General features: G+C 43.1%; 1 protein-coding gene across 3 annotated transcripts in view; it reads right to left on the bottom strand.

The window, feature by feature from the left end:
- LOC140715788 (uncharacterized) overlaps positions 1-19,925 on the bottom strand; it is a 118,853-nt gene that overhangs the window by 18,074 nt on the left and 80,854 nt on the right. For all 3 annotated transcript variants that reach the window (XM_073028176.1, XM_073028177.1, XM_073028178.1), the window contains exon 2: positions 7,277-7,438. In XM_073028176.1, coding sequence (XP_072884277.1) covers positions 7,277-7,438 — 162 coding nt within the window. The remainder of the gene's footprint in view (positions 1-7,276; positions 7,439-19,925) is intronic.

Below are 19,925 nucleotides of genomic sequence, written 5' to 3'. Positions count from 1 at the left end.
CAGAGTTAGGTGAAGTCTGGTAACTGTTAATGAAATAATTCATCAATTCCCTACAGATGATTTCATTCACCCAGGGCTCTTGTTGGCCTGTGAATCAGAACAACACGATTATAATGTAATTAACTTTGGTTCTGTTTTGAAGCAACTCAAAGTGAGTTTAACCCCAAAGCATTTTTACAGATCTTTCTATCTCTCCATTCCATTGCCTGCCTGGGAGCTTCTATCACAGGGGTTCCCAACCTAGGGTCCACAGACCACTTGTCAAATGGTATTGGTTCATGGCATATTAAATAGCAACTCCTGCTTTATCGGTTCTGTTGGGCATTTGGCTTGGTCTCAGGTTTCAGCAATTTCACAGCACAACAGTGCCCTTGTTTATTTGCTATTTCACAAGAACACTCATCAAACCATCAACCACACGAGTCTGTAAACATTTGGATCACTTTGGTAATCCTGGCCTCACCTATCACAGATATTTCATCATTCCCTCCATCCCTCCCCCACCCTTTCTGCAATTTAGAACTCATTTGTTTTCTCTTTTTCATAGTTCTGATGAAGGATTTCAGATACAAGACATTAACAGGTTCTCTTCAAACAGACACTGCCTGGCCGATTGTGCTCTCCACAGCTGAACCGTTGACATCCACTGTGAATGGCTGGGGCAATTGGTCACATCCTGCCAAATGAGAATGGTCTGGCTATGCTCTCTTTTCATGAAACAAACTAGTGATGTTACTGTCTCCTGTAGGACTCAGCGAACTTGACTTTCGAGAATGAAGGTCCAGGCATTGCTGGGAATCAAAGCACAAGAGTTCAGCACCATTAAAACGTCAAACTGAATTTAAGCATCAAGGCCTGACAGTAGAAAACAAACTGGTGTTCAGTTCCTGTACTTAAAGTACATTTATTACCAAAGTACAGAATGTACACCATATACAACCCTGAGATTAGTCTATCAGTCTTCCCACAGGCAGCCACGAAACAAAGAAACTATGGAACCCATTTAAAGAAAAACATCACCCCGCCCCCACAACATGCAAAACAAAACCAAATCATGCAAATAGTTAAAAAAACGAGTGAAAAACACAGAATAAAAAACACAAAATCGAAAGAGTCCAGGCACATTCTGTTCAGTTCTAGCACTGTGTTGTTTGTTATCTGCAAGTCACCCTGCAGATAATTCTCCAATACTAAACTAAGCATCTCTTAAGTTATTTAACCCATCTCCCTCTCTCCTCACTATTACCATGGCGTGGGGGTGCAGCATTCATGGGTCCCACTCCATCAGGTCTGGGGGTAGTTGTTGCCCTGAAGTCATTGGGCTCCTGGACGGGTATCACTCGCCTCTGCAGCTGAACTTTGAACTCTTTGCTTTTTGTCTGACAACGCTGGACAACAGATTTTTTTTTGAAAGTGTTGCCTCGTCAGAGTTTTTTTTTGTTTATGATAGACCACTTGAAGCTTCACAAAAATATAATTTCAGACTACTTGTATACATAGGAATTTGGAGAAATAAGAAATCAACCTTTATTGAATATAATGTATTTAATTGCATAACAATACTGACACTTTCCAATAGTTCAACTAAGCCAAAAATGTTTTGTTGATGATTTTCATTTGTACTCAGTGTCTGAGGCTTCTCGCTTAAGTGTCCAATTGAGTGAACTCGGCCTTTTCTCCTTGGAGCGAAGGAGGATGAGAGGTGACCTGATAGAGGTGTAAAAGATGATGAGAGGCATTGATCGTGTGGATAGTCAGAGGCTTTTCCCAGGGCTGAAATGGTTGCCACAAGAGGATGCAGGCTTAAGGTGCTGGGGAGTAGGTACAGAGGAGATGTCAGGGGTAAGTTTTTTTACTCAGAAGATGGTGAGTGCGTGGAATGGGCTGCCAGCAACACGGGTGGAGGCGGATACGATAGGGTCTTTTAAGAGACTTTTGGATAGGTACATGGAGCTTAGTAAAATAGAGGGCTATACGTAAGCCTAGTAATTTCTAAGGTAGGGACATGTTCAGCACAACTTCGTGGGCCGAAGGGCCTGTATTGTGCTGTAGGTTTTCTATGTTTCTAATCAGCCAGCACTGATGGATTCTAGTTGTAACAGGGGGTGGTGGATAAAAACATAATTGCAATGTTTGAAAGGGACTTGGACAGGGACCTGGGTAGGAAGGGAGCAGAGGGGCTATTCGCTAATGCAGGCAGATGGGATCAGTGTAGGTAGGTACTATGGTCAGCATTGATAAGAAGGATCAAAGGGCCCATTTCTCTGCTGTACAGCTCTGTGGCTCAGTAAGGATCCTGGACAAACCCACAGAGGCTATGAACCAAGTGTGGTGTAGAATGGCTGGCATTGGCACAATGGGCCAAAGGGCACATTTCACTGCTGTAGAACTCATTATCTCTAGAGTTAGCCACAAGGTCCATGAAAGTTGACTTCAGTGCAGAACTGAACTTCAGACAAGTAGGTTGAAAATATCACAGAACACATTTCTAGTTGTACCATCTCCAACCTCGAAATCTAATCCCAATGGAACAATGTAAGATCTGGGCCATGGCAAATCAGATCATCAGTACATCTCATGGCATTCATTCCCAGAAACACTGTGACTGCCGGGATCCCTGGTAAATCTCAATGGGAACATTCCCAAATGGGTTAACAAAGTATGCGTTCAAAAATAACTCTTCCCAATTCAAACCAATGAGCTAAAAACGGGCTTTCTTAACCTTCTCCACAACCTCTTCCGGCTGGTCAAGACCTATCATTTCGTGGCTTCTCTCTTCCTGAGAACCAATTGCTTGATTTGATTAGGACTGAGATTGAGTGTGACCCCATAATCAATATCAGACAGAGGCCCGACCTACACGTCAATGGAGAGACACACAAACTGGAATGGTTTAGTAGATTATAGCAGTGAATTATCCCAGTTCAAACATTTAGTCATTCCTGTCAGTCGTAAACTACAACATCATGGAACAAGACTTTCAGCACATGCTGACCAAAGCACCCTCCTTGTTTGTCCCAGTTTCCTGTGTCCAGCCATAAATTTCCAAACCCCTCCCCTCCATGTACCTACCCAAATACTTTAAATATTTCAATTGTACCCACATCGACCCCTTCCTCTGACAGATCATTTCGAGTACTCACTACCCTCGGTGCAAAGAAGTTACAGAGATCTCAGGTCTCTTTTAAATCTCTTCCTTCGTATCTTGCAGGGCCCTTAGTATTATCAAAGATCCCACCCATCCATCCAACATCCTCTTTGACTTTCTACCATCAGGCAGGAGACTACAATGCATAAAGACAAGACCAGTCAGAAGGGGGTATATCCTGGCCATTCCCTCTGAACTCCCAGCCACATCATATTCAAAGTGTTATTGGTTAATCTGTTCCGTACCTTACAAAATATAATTTATGCACTTTAGTTCCTTATTTTTATGTGATTCATCTATAGATTTTATCATTACCTTCATAAGGTATTGCATGTTCTGTGTACTACTGTGCTTTACACCCTGGTACAATAAGACCATAAGATATAGGAGTAGATTAGGACATTTGGTCCATCGAGTTTGCTCTGTCATTTCATCATGGTTAATCCAACTTTCCTCTCAGCCCCAATCTCCTGCCTTCTTCATGTATCCCTTCATGTCAAGAACCTATCAACCTCTCTAGCAAAAGAAATTCTTCCTCACCTCCATTCTAAAAGGACACCCCTCTATTCTGATGCTGTGTCCTCCGATCTTAGGCTCTCCCACCATAGGAAAGAACCATTCTACATCCACTCAATCAAGGCTTTTCACCATTCGATAGTTGTGAAGGAGGTCACTCCTCACTCTTCTGAATTCCAGTGAATACAGGTCAGAGCCAGGTAAGCGCCTGCAAATTAACCCTTAGGGAATCCTGCACAAGGGCTCCCAAGTCCCTTCATGCCTCACTTTTTTGTATTTCAATTTAGAAAATATTCAACACTTCCAGTTCTCTACCAAAGTGTGTGACCATGGTTCGTACTCTGCATGGAGGTCAGTGACCAGTGGTGTGCCTCTCTGTTCTGGGACCCCTCCTCTTTGTGATTTTTATAAATGACCTGGACAAAGAAGTAGAAGGGTGGGTTAGTAAGTTTGCTGATGACACAAAGGTTGGGGGTGTTGTGGATAGTCTAGAGGGTTGTCAGAAGTTACAGTGAGCATTGACAGGATGCAGAACTGGGCTGAGAAGTGGCAAATGGACTTCAACCCAGATAAGTGTGAAGTAGTTCATTTTGGTAGGTCCAATTTGAAGACAGAATATAATATAAATGGTAAGACTCTAGGCAGTGTGGAGGATCTGAGAGATCTTGGGGTCCGTGTCCATAGGGCACTCAAAGCTGCTGCACAGGTTGACAGTGTTGTTAAGAAGGTGTATAGTGTATTGGCATTCATCAATCGTGGGATTGAGTTCAAGAGCCGTGAGGTAATGTTACAGCTATATCAGACCTTGGTCAGACCGCACTTGGAGTACTGTGTTCAGTTCTGGTCACCTCACTACAGGAAGGATGTGGATACTGTAGAGAGAGCGCAGAGGAGATTTACAAGGATGTTGTCTGGATTGGAGGGTGTCCCTTATGAGAATAGGTTGAGTGCATTTGGCCTTCTCTCCTTGGAGCGACAGAGGATGAGTGGTGACCTGAGAGGGGTGTATAAGATGATGAGGGGTATTGATCGTGTGGATAGCCAGAGACTTTTTCCCAGGGCTGAAATGGCTAACACAAGGGGGCATAATTTTAAGGTACTTTGAAATGGGTACAGAGGGGAAGTCAGAGGAATGTTTTTTTACACAGAGAGTGGTGGGCGCATGGAATGCACTGCTGGCGGCAGTGGTGGAAGCAGATACAATAGGGTCTTTTAAGAGCCTCTCAGATAGGTACATAGAGCTTAGAAAAATAGAGGGCTATGCACTAGGGAAATTCTTGGCTGACTCTAAAATAGGTTACATAGTCGGCACAACAGTATGGGCTGAAGGGCTTGTAATGTGCTGTAAATTTCTAAGTCCTATGTTCATACGCTTCCCGACAGTGTATTCCATCTGCCACTTCTTTGACCATTCTCCTAATCTGTCTAAGTCTTTCTGTAGCCTCTCTACTTCCTCAAAATTATCTGCCCCTCCACCTATCTTCATTATTGTCTGCAAACTTTGCAACAAAACCATCAATTCCATCATCCAAATCATTGACATAATATAATAAGAATCAGTCCCAACACAGAGCCCTGTGGTGCACCACTAGTCACCAGCAGCCAGTCAGTAAAGGCTCCCTTTATTCTTCATCTTTGTCTCCTGCCCAGACACTGCTTTATTAATGCTAGAATCTTTCCTGTAATACCATGGGCTCGTAGCTTATTAAGCAGCCTCTTGTGGCATCTTGGCTAAGACCTTCTGAAAATCCAAGTACACAACATCAAGTGATTCTCCTTTGTCTATCCTGCTTATTATTTCTTCAAAGAATTCCTACAGATTTGTCAGGCAAGATTTTCCATTGAGGAAACCATGCTGACTTCAGCCTATTTCATCATGTGCCTCCAAGTACCGAGACCTCATCCTTAATAATCAACTCCAACATCTTCCAAGCACTGAGGCCAGATTAACTGGGCTATAGTTTCCTTTCTTCTGCCTCTCTCCCTTCTTGAAGAGTGGAGTGATACTGGCAATTTTCCAGTTTTCTGGAACCAATCCAGAATCTAGTGATTCTTGAAAGATCAATACTAATGCCTCTACAACTCTTCAGTCCTCTTTCAAAACCCTGGGGTGTACACCATCTGGTCCAGGTGACTTATCTACCTTCAGACCTTTCAGTTTCCCAAGAAACTTCTTTCTAGTTATGATAACTTCACACACTTCCAGCATCATTTCCCAGCAGTCCAATATCCACTCTTGCCTCTTTTTTACTCTTTAGTAATCTGAAGAAACTTTTGGTATCCTCTTTAACATTATTGGCTAGCATACTTTCGTATTCCATCTTTAGCTTCTTAATGACTTTTTAGTTGCCTTCTGTTGGTTTTTAAAAGCTACCCAATCCTCTAACTTCCCACTAATTTTTGCTCTATTGTATGCTTTCTGTTTGGCTTTTATATTGGCTTTGACTTCTCTCGTTAGCTATGATTGTGTCATCTTTCCTTTAGAACGCTTCTTCCTTTTTGGGATGTATCTATCCTGTGGTTTGGAAAAGTGTTGTCTCGTCTCTACATACATTATATGATTATATACACCATATATATGTATATGGTTAAATGGTAGTAAACTTGACTTGACCTGTATCTGTGCAATGCCATCTTGGACATATGATGGGCTTCTCAGGGGTTGTTGTAATATACACAGGGGTAGGATGCCATGAGGTCACCAGGCTGCTGTACACTGCATTACATAAGTTGTAGGCTGCACTTGAACTTCCTGTCACTGTTCCTCAAGCAACAATTCTACCTGCATCACCCACAGCCTTCTAAACCTCTCCTATCCATGTAAGTATCTAAATAGCTTCTAGTTATTGTTGATGCTCCTGCCTCAACCACCATTTCTAGCAGCTCATTCCAAACACGTACCACCTTTTGCATGAAGATTAAAGACGAAAGATTAGCTTTATTTGTTACATGTATATTGAAACATTGAAGCACACAGTGAAATCCATCATTTGCATCAATGGCCAACACAGTCCAAGGATGTGCTGGGGGCAGTCCACAAGTGTAGCCACCCTTCTGGCACTAATGTAGCATGGCCACAATTTACTAATCCTAATCCATCTTTGGAATGTGGGAGGAAACCCATGCAGTCACGGGGAGAATGTACAATATCCTTACATACAGCAGCGGGAAAAAGTTACCCCTGATGTCCCTTATACCGTAAATCTCTCGCCTCTGATCTTAAACCAATGTCCTTTCATTTTTAGCACCACATCCTTGGGAAAAAAGAAAATGTTCGTTCACCCTGTTCATGTTTCACATGACCTTATATACTTCCATCAGGCCATCCTGCAATCTCCTACGTTCCAGAGAATAAAGTCCTACCTCCTGCAACTTCTCCTTGTTACTCAGGCCCCCAGATGTGGGCAACATCCTCATGAATCTTCTACTAAAGTCCTAGACTTCGGCTGAAGTTCTAGCCCATACAACTTCACCTTGTTACTCAGGCCACAAGAGTCCAGCTGCTCTGTACCCTCCTGCCCTCTGCCGAGGTCCTACCTCTGGTTTTTTGCTAAGTTTCTACCTTCAGCTATCTGCTGTGGTCCTACCTCTACCTTTCTGCTGAGGTCCTACCTTGCTCCTGGAGAGATCTGAGGCCAAACTCAGCTTCTTTGTGCAGATCCTCAATGTGCGCGGGCCTGGATGCCGGCTGGAATACATTCTCCTGACGGTGCTGGTACAGCGACGGTTTGAAGCGCAGAGCCCAATTCGTCTCATCGTCAGATTTAGAAGTATCTGCAGGAAAATAAGGAAAGACATCATGCTCAGAGATAACCATCTTACTCACTAAATGATTTCTAAACTTCTTTAGACCATCTCTTTAAGCTGCTCAGTGTGCACAGTTTTCTGCATTGTATTATGTCTGAGGGTTTAACAAAGGTGTGTTATTATTGAATGGGAACTGTAAAAGTGAATATTTTCTTGGCCAAAGGCATTTGAGCAGGTTATCAGTGATAAATTCTCCAGGTATTTTGCAATTGGAATGTTGCCCTGTTCACAATAACATAGGGACTACAGAGCAGGAGGAGGCCATTCAGCCCTTCAAGCCTGTCATACCATGGCTGATTGATGTTGGCCTAATCTCTTCTCTGTGGCAGTTTCCCAGTACCCTCAATTCTTCAATCTTTCATATATTTACCTACATCCACCTGAAGAATATTTAATGATCTGATGTCCATTGCCCTTGGGGCCAAGGACATCGCTCCCCCCATGCGCAAGAAAGCAAATCACGCAAACGGTAACAAGGACATCAAACCCCACCCTCCGCACAAAAAACACATTGTGCAAACGACCACAAGAAAGAACAAATGAAAACACAGAATATAAAATATAAAAACAAAGAGTCCACATTCAGTTCATTATCTCTACATCCTCTACATAGCACCATCCAGAGACAGAGAAGCAGTTTCAGTGACAGGTTACTATCGATGCAATGCTCCTCAGACAGGATGAAGAGGTCAATACTCCCCAATGCCATTAGGCTTTACAATTCTACCGCCAGGACTTAAGAACTTTTTAAAAGCTATTATTAATGCTTTTTGAGATGGTGATTTAGATACATATCATATTTTTTTACTGAGTTAAGTATTGTATGTAATTAATTTTGCTACAACAAGTGTATGGGACATTGGAAAAAAGTTGAATTTCCCCATGGGGATGAATAAAGTATCTATCTATCTATCTATCTATCTACAGGCCCCCTATTCAAAGTTGCCCAAAATCAGCAACAGAAACAGAAGCAACTTTAAACCAGAAACACGTCATAATGTGAATGACAGTCCAATCCACAAACTGCATCAGTTAAATCTTGCAAACACGAGGAAATCTGCAGATGCTGGAAATTCAAACAACACACACAAAATGCTGTGTTCCACCAGCATTTTGTGTGTGTCAGTTAAATCTTGCTCCGGCACCAACCTCCCACTGTATCAAGGGAGAGAGACCATCTGAATGCAGGGGCCTTCCCTCGGGAGAGCGAGTGAGAGGGAGAGAGAGGGACAAACCATCACATACAGACACCTTCCTCTGGCAGCAGCGAGCGAGAGGCTGGTAACAGTGCTGAACACTCGCTTCCCTTCCACATTCAGAAACATGAAGGCAAACTTCTTCACTCAGAGGTTGGTGAGAGTGTGGACTGAGCTGCCAGCACAAATGATGCATGTGAGCTTGATTTCAATGTTTCAGAGATGTTTGGATAGGTACATGGATGGTAGGGGTATGGAGGGCTTAGTCCCGGCGTACAGAGATGGGAGAGGCAGTTTCAATGGTTCAGCATGGTCTCGATGGGCCAAAGGGCCTGTTCATGTGCTGTACTTTTCTATGGATCTATCTTCTGGTAACTTACTGGAATCAACAGGTTTTGAAGAGCTTCCCCCCAATGGCCCCATTATCTCTGTCTCCCTCCCCTACCTTCCTTTAGCCCCTCGGGTGCAGATCAAAGGGTCCTGGCAAGTTGTCCACCTTTAACCCACTGGGTCATTTTTCTCAGAGTTCTGCTTCCAGTACACCCTTCACTACAGTGGATATGGGAAGGGTTTCATTAGAGAAACCGAAATAGGCAAACAAGCCGGCATTTAAACAATGCAACAACTTACAATGCTCACCACAAACCAACCAAAACTTGAGTGAGTTCATTCTGACAAAGACCTTCTCCTTGGTAGGAGAGCTGGTTAATCATCTACACCTAATCTTGGAAAATAAAGGTCACTGTCTGTTAATTAATAGCTGATGGGAACTTAGAGTTCACCAGAATTGAAAGACAAACTAGTGAAGCAATAAATTCACTCAAGTATTTGAGGAATGCTTTTGATATTGTGGTCCGCTCTGAATTCTTCACAACCAGCCACTGCTTTCTGTGGCCAAGAGGGAAATGTGTTATTTAATCATCTCATTAAGGTTCAGACTTGAACTGCAATCCGAAATGTAATGGAATGTTTGCACAAACACTTTCCAAATTCATCCATAAGATCAAAGAGGAACAAGAGTGCAAAAGGGTGCAAAACCGGGCAGCTAGAATCTGTACAGCAGCCTGGGAAGCTGAATGGCCTATTCTCCAGTTACTGAAATGAAACATACAAGATGGTTTCCTGGAACTCTGAGCTCTAACAGATAAGAAGAGAACATAGAGTACAATAAACAGAAGCAGCAGGAGGCCCTTTGCCTCGGGTCTGCTCCACATTCAAGAGATCATGACTTGTTTTGTGCTTCAACAGCACTTAACTGCATTATTCCCCATGGCCATGTTCCCTTCACATCCAAAATGCAATTGAATCAGTGACCAAATGTGTGGTTAAGGAGGTTGCTTGGGTTCTAAGCTACCATCTTAAGGGCAAAGTCAACTGGGTTGTGGTAAAGGAGTGACAGATCTAGGAGGTGGGAGGAATGAGAAACTCCTTCCTGTGACCTGTGGTCCAAGGACTTGGTAACAGACTTTACAACCAGTTAATTACTCGTAGATAAAATCATTGTCTTGTAGATTGTGTTGACGGTTGTCGAGGGTTACAACAGGACATTTTCAGGATGCAGAGCTGGGCTGAAAGGTGGCAGATTGGGTTCAACCTGGAAAAATGTGAAGTGATTCACTTTGGAAATTCAAACTTGAAGGCAGTATACAAGGTTAATGGCAGGATGCTTAGCGTTGTGGAGCAAAACAGAGGGATCTTGAGGTCCAAGTCCAGAGATCCCTCAAAGTTGTCATGCAATTTATTGGGTGGTTAAGAAGGCACATGGTGTGTTGGCCTTCATTAATTGGGGAATGAGATCAAAACCCTCAAGATAATGTTGCAGCCCTAGATCACACTCGGAATATTGTGTTCAGTTCTGATTGCCTCATTATAGGAAGGATGTGGAAGCTTTAGAGAGGGTGCAGAGGAGATTTACCAGGATGCTGTCTGGATTAGACAGCATGTTTTATGAGGATAGCTTGAGCGAGCTAGGGCTTCTCTCTTTGAAGTGAAGGAGGGTGAGAGGTGACTTGTTAAGAGGCATAAATGAATTGCACAGCTAGAGACATTTTCCCATGGCAAATGCTAATATGAGGGGGCATAATTTTAAGGTGATTGGAGGAAAGTATAGATAGTTTTTTTTTTACAGAGAGTGGTGAGTACTTGGACAACCCTACCAGGTAGATGCAGGTACATTAGGGACATTAAAGAGACTCTTAGATAGCCATATGGATGATAGATTTATCTTGGATAAGGTTAAAGTGTTGGCAAAGCATCGTGGGTTGAAGGCTGGTACTGTGTCATTATGTTCCGTGTTCTAGACAGACACTGCAGCCAAAGAACAGAGTTACAGACAGATACACCATGGGAACAGGCCCTTCAGCCGATCGACTCCATGTTGACCAACACCCAACAGTTTACACTAATCCTACATTTCCCCTTTCTATAATTCCTGTCAATTTGCACCACTTTCCCAATACTACACCTCACCCACACACAGGGGGCAATTTACTGTGGCCAATATTCTACCTACCCACACATCTTTGGGATGTGGGAGGAAACCGGAGCACCCGGAGGAAACCCATCTGGACACAGGGAGAGCATGCAAACTCCACCAGGACAACAAAAGACAATGAGACATAGGAACAGAATGAGGCTGTTCAGCCCATCAGGTCTGCACCACCATTCTATCATATCTACTATCCCTCTCAACCCCATACCTCTGCCATCTCCCTGAATCATCTGACGCCCTAATTAATCAAGAACCATTAAGCTTCACTTTAAATATACTGAATGTCTTGGACTCTACAGCCATTTGTGGCAATGAATTCCACAGATTCACCACACTTTCACTAAAGGAATTCCTTTACATCTCTGTTCTAAAGAGACATCCTTCTATTCTGAGGTTGTGCCCTCTGATCAAGTGTGTTTAATTATCATTCAACCATACATGAATACTGTCAAACAAAACAGCATTACACTGATGCCAAGGTGCAAAAACACAGTACCAACAGTCACACAACACAAGGCACACATAGCACCTAAGTCAGCAGTAAAACACAGTCACATAAAATGCAAGTTAGTCCAAGTACCTGAGTCCATGAATATTGCAGCAGTCTGCAGTCGAACACAATACATCTTGTCTTCTGCTGAGTGATCACTAGGGGGCAGCACTGACCCCAACTTGAATACCGCGCCACAACATCTCCAGTGGAGCGCACTGACTCCAACATCTCTCTCCTGGATGGTTTGAGACCGAGTCCTCACTACGACTGAGGCCACGCAGCTCCCCCGGCATTTGCCAATAAATCAGCGAATCGGACTTGCAGCATTCCACATTACGAATGTCCAACAATGTCTTACGATCATAAGAAAAGTGACTAAAAGCATTCCAGTTGATCTTTTATTCATCCTGTTATAGCTACTATTCTATAGATTTGCTGAGTATGCCTGCAGGAAAATGAATCTCAGGGTTGTACATAGTGACATATGTGTACTTTGATAATAAATTTACTTTGAACTTTTTTGGCGCACCAACTCCTCCAATACTTCTCTGATGCAGGCAGCAACACAATTCACACCAAGTCCAGCTCCTTCAGTTTCTCCATCAAAGAGTAGCTCACTGATGGGGTAGACCTGCAGTTCTTTGTTCTTAATGCCCAGCAGGATCTTATGATCATAAAAAAGACAATAACAACTTTTGTTGGTCCCTTAGAAGCCGCTACATCTGAGTGTTCTACCATCTTACCAGAAGCAGCAAAACTCCCCTACTCTGGGAAACATTCTCTCCAGGCTGTTCAAGAGATTCCTCATTCTTCTGAATTCCAGCAAGTACAGGCCCAGAGCACTCAAACACTCCTTATACGATAACCCTTTCATTCTGGAATCAGTCTCGTGAATCTCCTCTGGACCTTCCCAATGTCAACCCATTCCCTCTTAGCTAAGGACCCAAAATTGCTCACAATACTGCAATTGTGATCTGACCAATGCCTCATAAAGCCCCAGCATTACATCCTTGCTTTTATATTGGGTGTTGTAATTCCTAACAACAGGCCTCAGATAGTCAAGATGCACAACTGCTTCTCCCTCATCATCATCCTCAACACGGGTGCCCCCAGGGCTGTGTGCTGAGCCCACTGTTGTACACTCTGCTGACACATGACTATACGGCCAAACACCTGAGTAATCACATTGTCAAATTCACCGATGGCACGACAGTGGTGAGACTCATCACCAACAACTATGAGACAGCCGACAGAGAGAAGGCAAAAGAGCTTGAGGCCTGGTGCTAGGCAAATAACCTTTTCCTCAATGTCAAGAAGACAAAGTAGAAGGATATCGACTTCAGCAGAACTCACATCACTCACACCCCTCTTTACATTGTCGGCATTGAAACTCCTGGGAGTGCACACCACACACAACCTCTCATGGTCCCAGAACACATCCTACACCATCAGGAAAGCTCACCAATGCCTCGACCTTCTGAGGAGGGTGAAGAGAGCTGGACTTCGCTCATCCATACTCACGTCATTCTGCAGATGAGCAGAATAGAGCATCCTAACAAGCTGCATCACTGCATGGTACAGAAACTGCACTGCAGCAGACAGGAAGACTCTACAACAGGTAGTCAAAACTTCCCATGCATCACTGGCACAAGCCTAATCACCATATACAGAAAGGTGCTGGAAAAGGGCCAGTAACATCATAAAGGATCCCACTCACTGTGCTCATGGACTGTTTGTCCCAATCCCAACAGGAAGGAGGCTACGTAGCATCTACACTAGGACCACCAGACTCAAAAACAGTTACTTTCCCCAAGCAGTGAGGCTGATCAACACCTCCACCCACTAACCCACCCCTCCACACCCCCAGCCACCATTATTATTCCTGTCAGAGTGACCTCATGTACAGACACTCCAGTGCCTCGCATCACCTTATGGACATACAATCATTATGTCTATAAGTTATCTTAAGTACTTATGTTCATTGTGTTTTTATTACTGTTAATGAGTTCTTTATCTTATTGTGCTCTTTTGTGCTGCATGGGATCCAGAGTAACAATGACATTAAACAATCTTGAATCTTCATACTCTAGTTCTCTCAAAATGAATGTTAACATTGCATTTGCCTTTCTTACGACCATCTCAATCTGCAAGTTAAGCTTTAGGGAATCCTGCACAAGAACTCCCAAGTCCATTTGTACCACTGATTTCAGAATTTTCTCCACCTTTAGAAAATAGTCTACATCTTTACTCCTTCTACCAAAGTACACGACCATACATTGTATTCCATCTGTCACTTCTTGGGCTATTCTCCTAATCTGTCCAGTCCTTCAGCAGGCTCCCTGCTTCCTCAACACTACCTGCCCTTCCACCTATCTTCATATTGTTCACAAACTTGGCCACCAATTTTAAATTCCATCACCCAAGTGACATACAAGATGGAAAGAAGCGGTCCCAACACAGACCCTGTGAAATATCACTAGTCATCAGCAGCCTCTTTATACCTAATCTTTGCCTCTTGCCAGTCAGCCAAGCTTCTACTCATGCTAGTATCTTTCCTGTAACACCATGGGCTCTTATCTTGGTTAGCAATCTCATGTGTGGCACCTTGTCAAAAGCCTTCTGAATATTCTAACAAACAACATCCACTGACTCTCCTTTGTCTATTCTGCCTATTATTTCCTCAAAAAATTCCAACAGATTTGTTAGGCAAGATTTCTCCATTAGATAACCATGCTGACTTTGGCCTATTTTATCATATCCCAAAACCTTATCCTTTTAATGGACTCCAACATCTCTGAAATCAGACTAATTGGCCTATCATTTCCTGTCTTTTGTCTCCCTTCCTTGCATTCTTTAAAAGGGAGAGTACCAGGTAAGGCTCCGAAAACCTGTGCCAACCAGCTAGCGGGAGTATTCAAGGACATTTTCAACCTCTCACGGCTACGGGCATAAGTTCCCTCTTGCTTCAAAAAGGCAACAATTATACCAATGCCAAAGAAGAATAATGTGGGCTGCCTTAATGACCATTACCCTGTAGCACTCACATCAACAGTGATGAAATGCTTTGAGAGGTTGGTCATGACTAGTGTGAACTCCCCCCTCAGCAAGGACCTAGACCCATTGCAATTTGCCTATCGCCACAATAGGTCAATGGCAGACACAATCTCAGTGGCTCTTCACATGGCTTTATACCACCTAGACAACACAAACACCTACATCAGGATGCTGTTCATCGATTATAGCTCAGCATTTAATACCATCATTCCCACAATCCTGATTGAGAAATTGCAGAACCCGGGCCTCTGTACCTCCCTCTGTAATTGGATCCTTGACTTCCTAACCGGAGGACCACAATCCATGTGGATTGGTGATATCATATCCTCTTCGCTGACGATCAACACTGGCACACCTCAGGGGTGTGTGTTTAGCCCACTGCTCTACTCTCTGTATACACATGACTGTGTGGCTAGACATAGCTCAAACAGAATCTCAGGTGGTGACAAGTCAAGTCAAGTCAAGTCACTTTTATTGTCATTTCAACCATAACTGCTGGTACAGTACATAGTAAAAATGAGACGACGTTTTTCAGGACCATGGTGTTACATGACACAGTACAAAAACTAGACTGAACTACGTAAAAAAACAACACAGAGAAAGCTACACCAGACTACAGACCTACACAGGACTGCGTAAAGTGCACAAAACAGTGCAGGCATTACAATAAATAATAAACAGGACAATAGGGCAAGGTGTCAATCCAGGCTCTGGGCATTCTGACAGCTTGGGGGAAGAAACTGTTACATAGTCTGGTCGTGAGAGCCCGAATGCTTCGGTGCCTTTTCCCAGACGGCAGGAGGGAGAAGAGATTGTATGAGGGGTGCATGGGGTCCTTCATAATGCTGTTTCCTTTGCGGATGCAGCATGCACTGTAAATGTCCGTGATGGCGGGAAGAGAGACCCCGATGATCTTCTCAGCTGACCTCACTATCCGCTGCAGGGTCTTTCAATCCGAGATGGTGCAATTTCCAAACCAGGCAGTGAGAGGGCATACAGGACTGAGATATGCCAACTAGTGGAATGGTGCTGAAGCAACAACCTGGCACTCAACGTCAGTAAGATGATTGTAGACTTCAAAAAGGGTAAGACGAAGGAACACATACCAATCCTCATAGAGGGATCAGAAATGCAGAGAGTGAGCAGCTTCAAGTTCCTAGGTGTCAAAATCTCTGAGGATCTAACCTGGTCCCAACATATCGATGTAGTCATAAAGAAGGCAAAACAACGGCTATACTTTATTAGGAGTTTGAAGTGATTTGGCATGTCAACAAATACACTCAAAACTTCTATAGTTGTATTGTGGAGAGCATTCTGACAGGGTGCATCACTGTCTGGTATGGAGGGGCTACTGCACAGGATCGAAAGAAGCTGCAGAAGGTTGTAAATCTAGTCAGCTCCATCTTGGGCACTAGCCTACAAAGTACCCAGGACACTCTGAAGGAGCGGTGTCTCAAAAAGGCAGCGTCCATTATTAAGGACCTCCAGCACCTAGGGCAGGCCCTTTTCTACAATCAGGTAGGAGGTACAGAAGCCTGAAGACACACAGTCAGTAATTCAGGAACAGCTTCTTCCCCTCTGCCATCCGATTTCTAAATGGACAATGAACCTATGAACACTACCTCATTTTAAAAAATTTATGTTTTTGCACTACTATTCTTAATTTAGCTTTTTAATAAAAATATATAGTAATTTTTTCATTTATTTGTTTTTTCCATATTTTATCATGTACTGCATTGTACTGCTGCACCAAGTTAACAAATTTCGCAACATATGCTAGTGATAATAAACCTGATTCTGATTCTAATTCTTCACGTTGCTGCCTTCAAGAGAAGGAGGGACAAAAGCCAAAAGACACACACTTAACAATTCAGGAACAGCCTCTACCCATCTGCCATCCGATTTCTGAATGGACATTGAACCCATGAACACTACCTCACTGCATTTTTATTTCTATTCTTGCACTACTTATTTTATACATATATACAGTAAATATTGCAATGTATTGCTGCCGCAAAACAACAAATTTCATGATATATGCCAGTGATATTAAACCTGATTCTGATTCTTAAGGAGTGGAGTGACATTTGTAATTTTCAAGTCATCTAGAACCATTCCAGAATCTAGTGATTTTTGAAAGATCATTACTAATGCTTCACAATTCTTCAATTCGTCACTGGAGTTCGAAATTGAACCCAAGTCTGAAACAGCAGCTCTACCAGCCGCTCCACTGTGTTGTACATTTCTTTGATTCCATAAGGACTTGCGAGAGGTACTTCCAGAGTTGTGTGCTTTTTAATTGTTCTTAAATTCTATTTTACATGTTTTAATCTCCAAGAGAACTGATGGCAAGGTGGGGGTGTAGTTGGTGGGATGGAACTTCAAAGATGGTCGAGGTTAATATTGTTAAAATACCGAAGTTCAAAGATCTGACAGGAAGTCATGGGAAAAGGTGAAGTTGGCCTTAGAGCTGAAAGTCCTACAACAGGAGAGGGCTGATTTCCATGGTTTCGGGCAAGTCTGATCAGAAGGAGATCAGGAACAGCTGCTGTGGGTGGGGGGAGGAAGGGGGGGAGAGAAAATGAGGGAGGTTGTTAAATGTGAGACAGAGTTCAGATTCAGCCTGCCCCTTTAAGGATCAGAAGTAAAGGTGGGAGGCTCAGTGAACCTTGGTTTGGCACAGAAAGCTGAACATTTGATCAGAACCAGAAGAAGATGTGTAGGACTGTCCTGCTGCTCAGGACCTTTTGTATCCAGTGCACACAGGAGCCAGTGTGTGTGTGTGTGTGTGTGTGTGTGTGTGTGTGTGTGTGTGTGTGTGTGTGTGTGTGTGTGTGTGTGTGTGTGTGTGTGTGTGTGTGTGTGTGTGTGTGTGTGTGTGTGTGTGTGTGTGTGTGTGTGTCCTTGAGTGCACATCTGTCTGTGAGTGAATGGCACATCACACTGAAACACTGTTTACACCGATCTACACACTGAAACACTGTTTACACCAATCTACACACTGAAACAATACACTGAAACACTGCTTACACTGATCTACACACAGAAACACTGTTTACACTGATCTACACACTACACACTGAACACTTTGTACACAACGTGTTACAGCTACACCCAGGTGCAAGTTTTAAGAGGTAACAGTATACTTTTTAAAACAAATAAGCAGTTACCATATGCCATCCCTGCTTAAACACAGGGCAGCAAAGATTCAGTGCAATGCCTGCAGCATTCATCCAACCCCAGTTAATGACATACTCGAAGGAGGTGCCTCACCTTGATTACATGTTGCTAAAAGGTGTTGAGAATTTCTCCAGTGGGAGTTCCAAGACTCAATACTGCACCCACCACAATCTGAACTAAAAGAAATACTGGGAATTCCCAGCAAATCAGCTATCAGAAGATGGGAAAACAACATTAATGTCCTTGATCAGCCAGAGATGTAACGATGCTGCCTGATCCATGAGTGTTTCTAGCAGTCTCTGTATTTGTTTGAGGTCAGTTTAACATTCTCACTAGCAGGGTGGCACTGTAGTGTAGTCCCTAGCGTAGTGCTTTACAGCACCAGTAAACCAGATTCAAGTGCTGCTGCTATTTGTAGAGTTTGTACGTTCTCCCCATGACCACGTGGGTTTCCTCTGGGTGCTCTGGTTTCCTCCCACATTTCAAAGACGTACGGGTTAGAGTTAGTAAGTTGTGTGCATGCTATTTTGGTTCTGGAACAGATACTGCCCCTCAATGATCAGGCACTTGAACCAGTGAGGATAACTTCACTCACCCCATCATTGAACTGTTCCCATAACCTATGGACTCATTTTCAAAGACTCTTTATTTATTGCTTATTTATTATTGTAATGTCCTGGTTAAGATTCTTACTGCCAATTTAGTAGCTTTCTGTAAAAGTAGTGTGTCCTGCTAGTGGAATGTTTTGGTTTCGGCTAAGGGGCAAAGATAAGAAGTTCAAGTTAGGAATGTTGTGGCAGCCAATTTGGATGGTGGAATTGGGAGAAGATTCTAGAGAGAGCTAGATGGAGAGAGATTTGTGACAGACACTGCTCGTGGTCTTTTGGCAGGAGAGGTAGAGAAGAGAAGATAAGGATGACAGCCTGTAGGATTCAGTCTGATGGGAGGATGTGATTGCAAGGAGTACATTGCCAGATGAAGGAGTCCAAGATGGGAAGTTCTGCTGGTGACATTTGAGCACCATGAGTAACAATCATACCCAGCTTTTGGACAATACGAGCTCCAATGGCATGTGCATATTTAAATTGGTTTAATTGCCATGGGCCCGTTTGTCTTTTTCTTTTCTTTCTCTTAATAGCTGTTTGATAGAGCTGAAATTTGAAAATACACTTTCTTTATAATTGTATGCAGTATACAATCTGTTCTTTCTTGTCAACTGATGATTGTGTATGGTCAGTTTTTAGACAGCATTCACTCAAATCGAGGTTCTATTAATCAAAACATCCCAACTTTCCTGTCTGGCGGAACCCAAATCATACTGACCCCCAGACGTATATTGTTTACCGATGACCTCCTCACCGTGGAGTCAAGTGGTTGTTAGCAAAGTTCACTATCAAGCCAAGTTTGCACACAAGTGGGTTACGTTATTATTATTTCTTTTTTTCTTTCTTTTTGCATTTTCACAGTTTGTTTCCTTTTGCATACTGGTTGCCCACCCTGTTGGTCTTTCATTGATTCTATTATGGTTATAGGATTTATCGAGTATGCCCACAAAAAAAAGGACTTTCTTCCTTCAAATGTAGAAGATTAAGGGGAGATTTGATAGAGGTATACAAAATTATAAGGGATATAGGGCAAGCAGGCTTTTTCCACTAGGGTTGGGTGAGACTAACCAGGGGTCATGGATTAAGACTGAAAGCTGGAACGTTTAAGGGGAATATGAGGGGAACCTCTTCACTCAGAGGATTGTGAGAGTGTGGAATGAGCTGCCAGCACAAGTGGTGCATGTGAGCTTGATTTCATTGCTTAAGCGAAGTTTGGATAGGTACATGGATGGTAGGGGTATGGAGGGCTATGGTACTGGTGCAGGCTGATGGAAGTAGGCAGCTTAAATGGTTCAGCATGGACTAGATGAGCCAAAAGGTCTGTTTCTGTTCTGTACTTTAATATGAATCTATACACTGAAATGAATCTCAAGGGTCGTATATAGTGACATATACAAGAGAAAATCTGCAGATGCTGGAAATCCAAACAACACAC

The sequence above is a fragment of the Hemitrygon akajei genome, chromosome 24 (assembly GCF_048418815.1).
Source record: "Hemitrygon akajei chromosome 24, sHemAka1.3, whole genome shotgun sequence".
NCBI classification, from domain to species: Eukaryota; Metazoa; Chordata; class Chondrichthyes; order Myliobatiformes; family Dasyatidae; genus Hemitrygon; species Hemitrygon akajei.
Note: the sequence above shows the minus strand (reverse complement) of the source record. Positions and strands in the feature narration are given on the sequence as shown.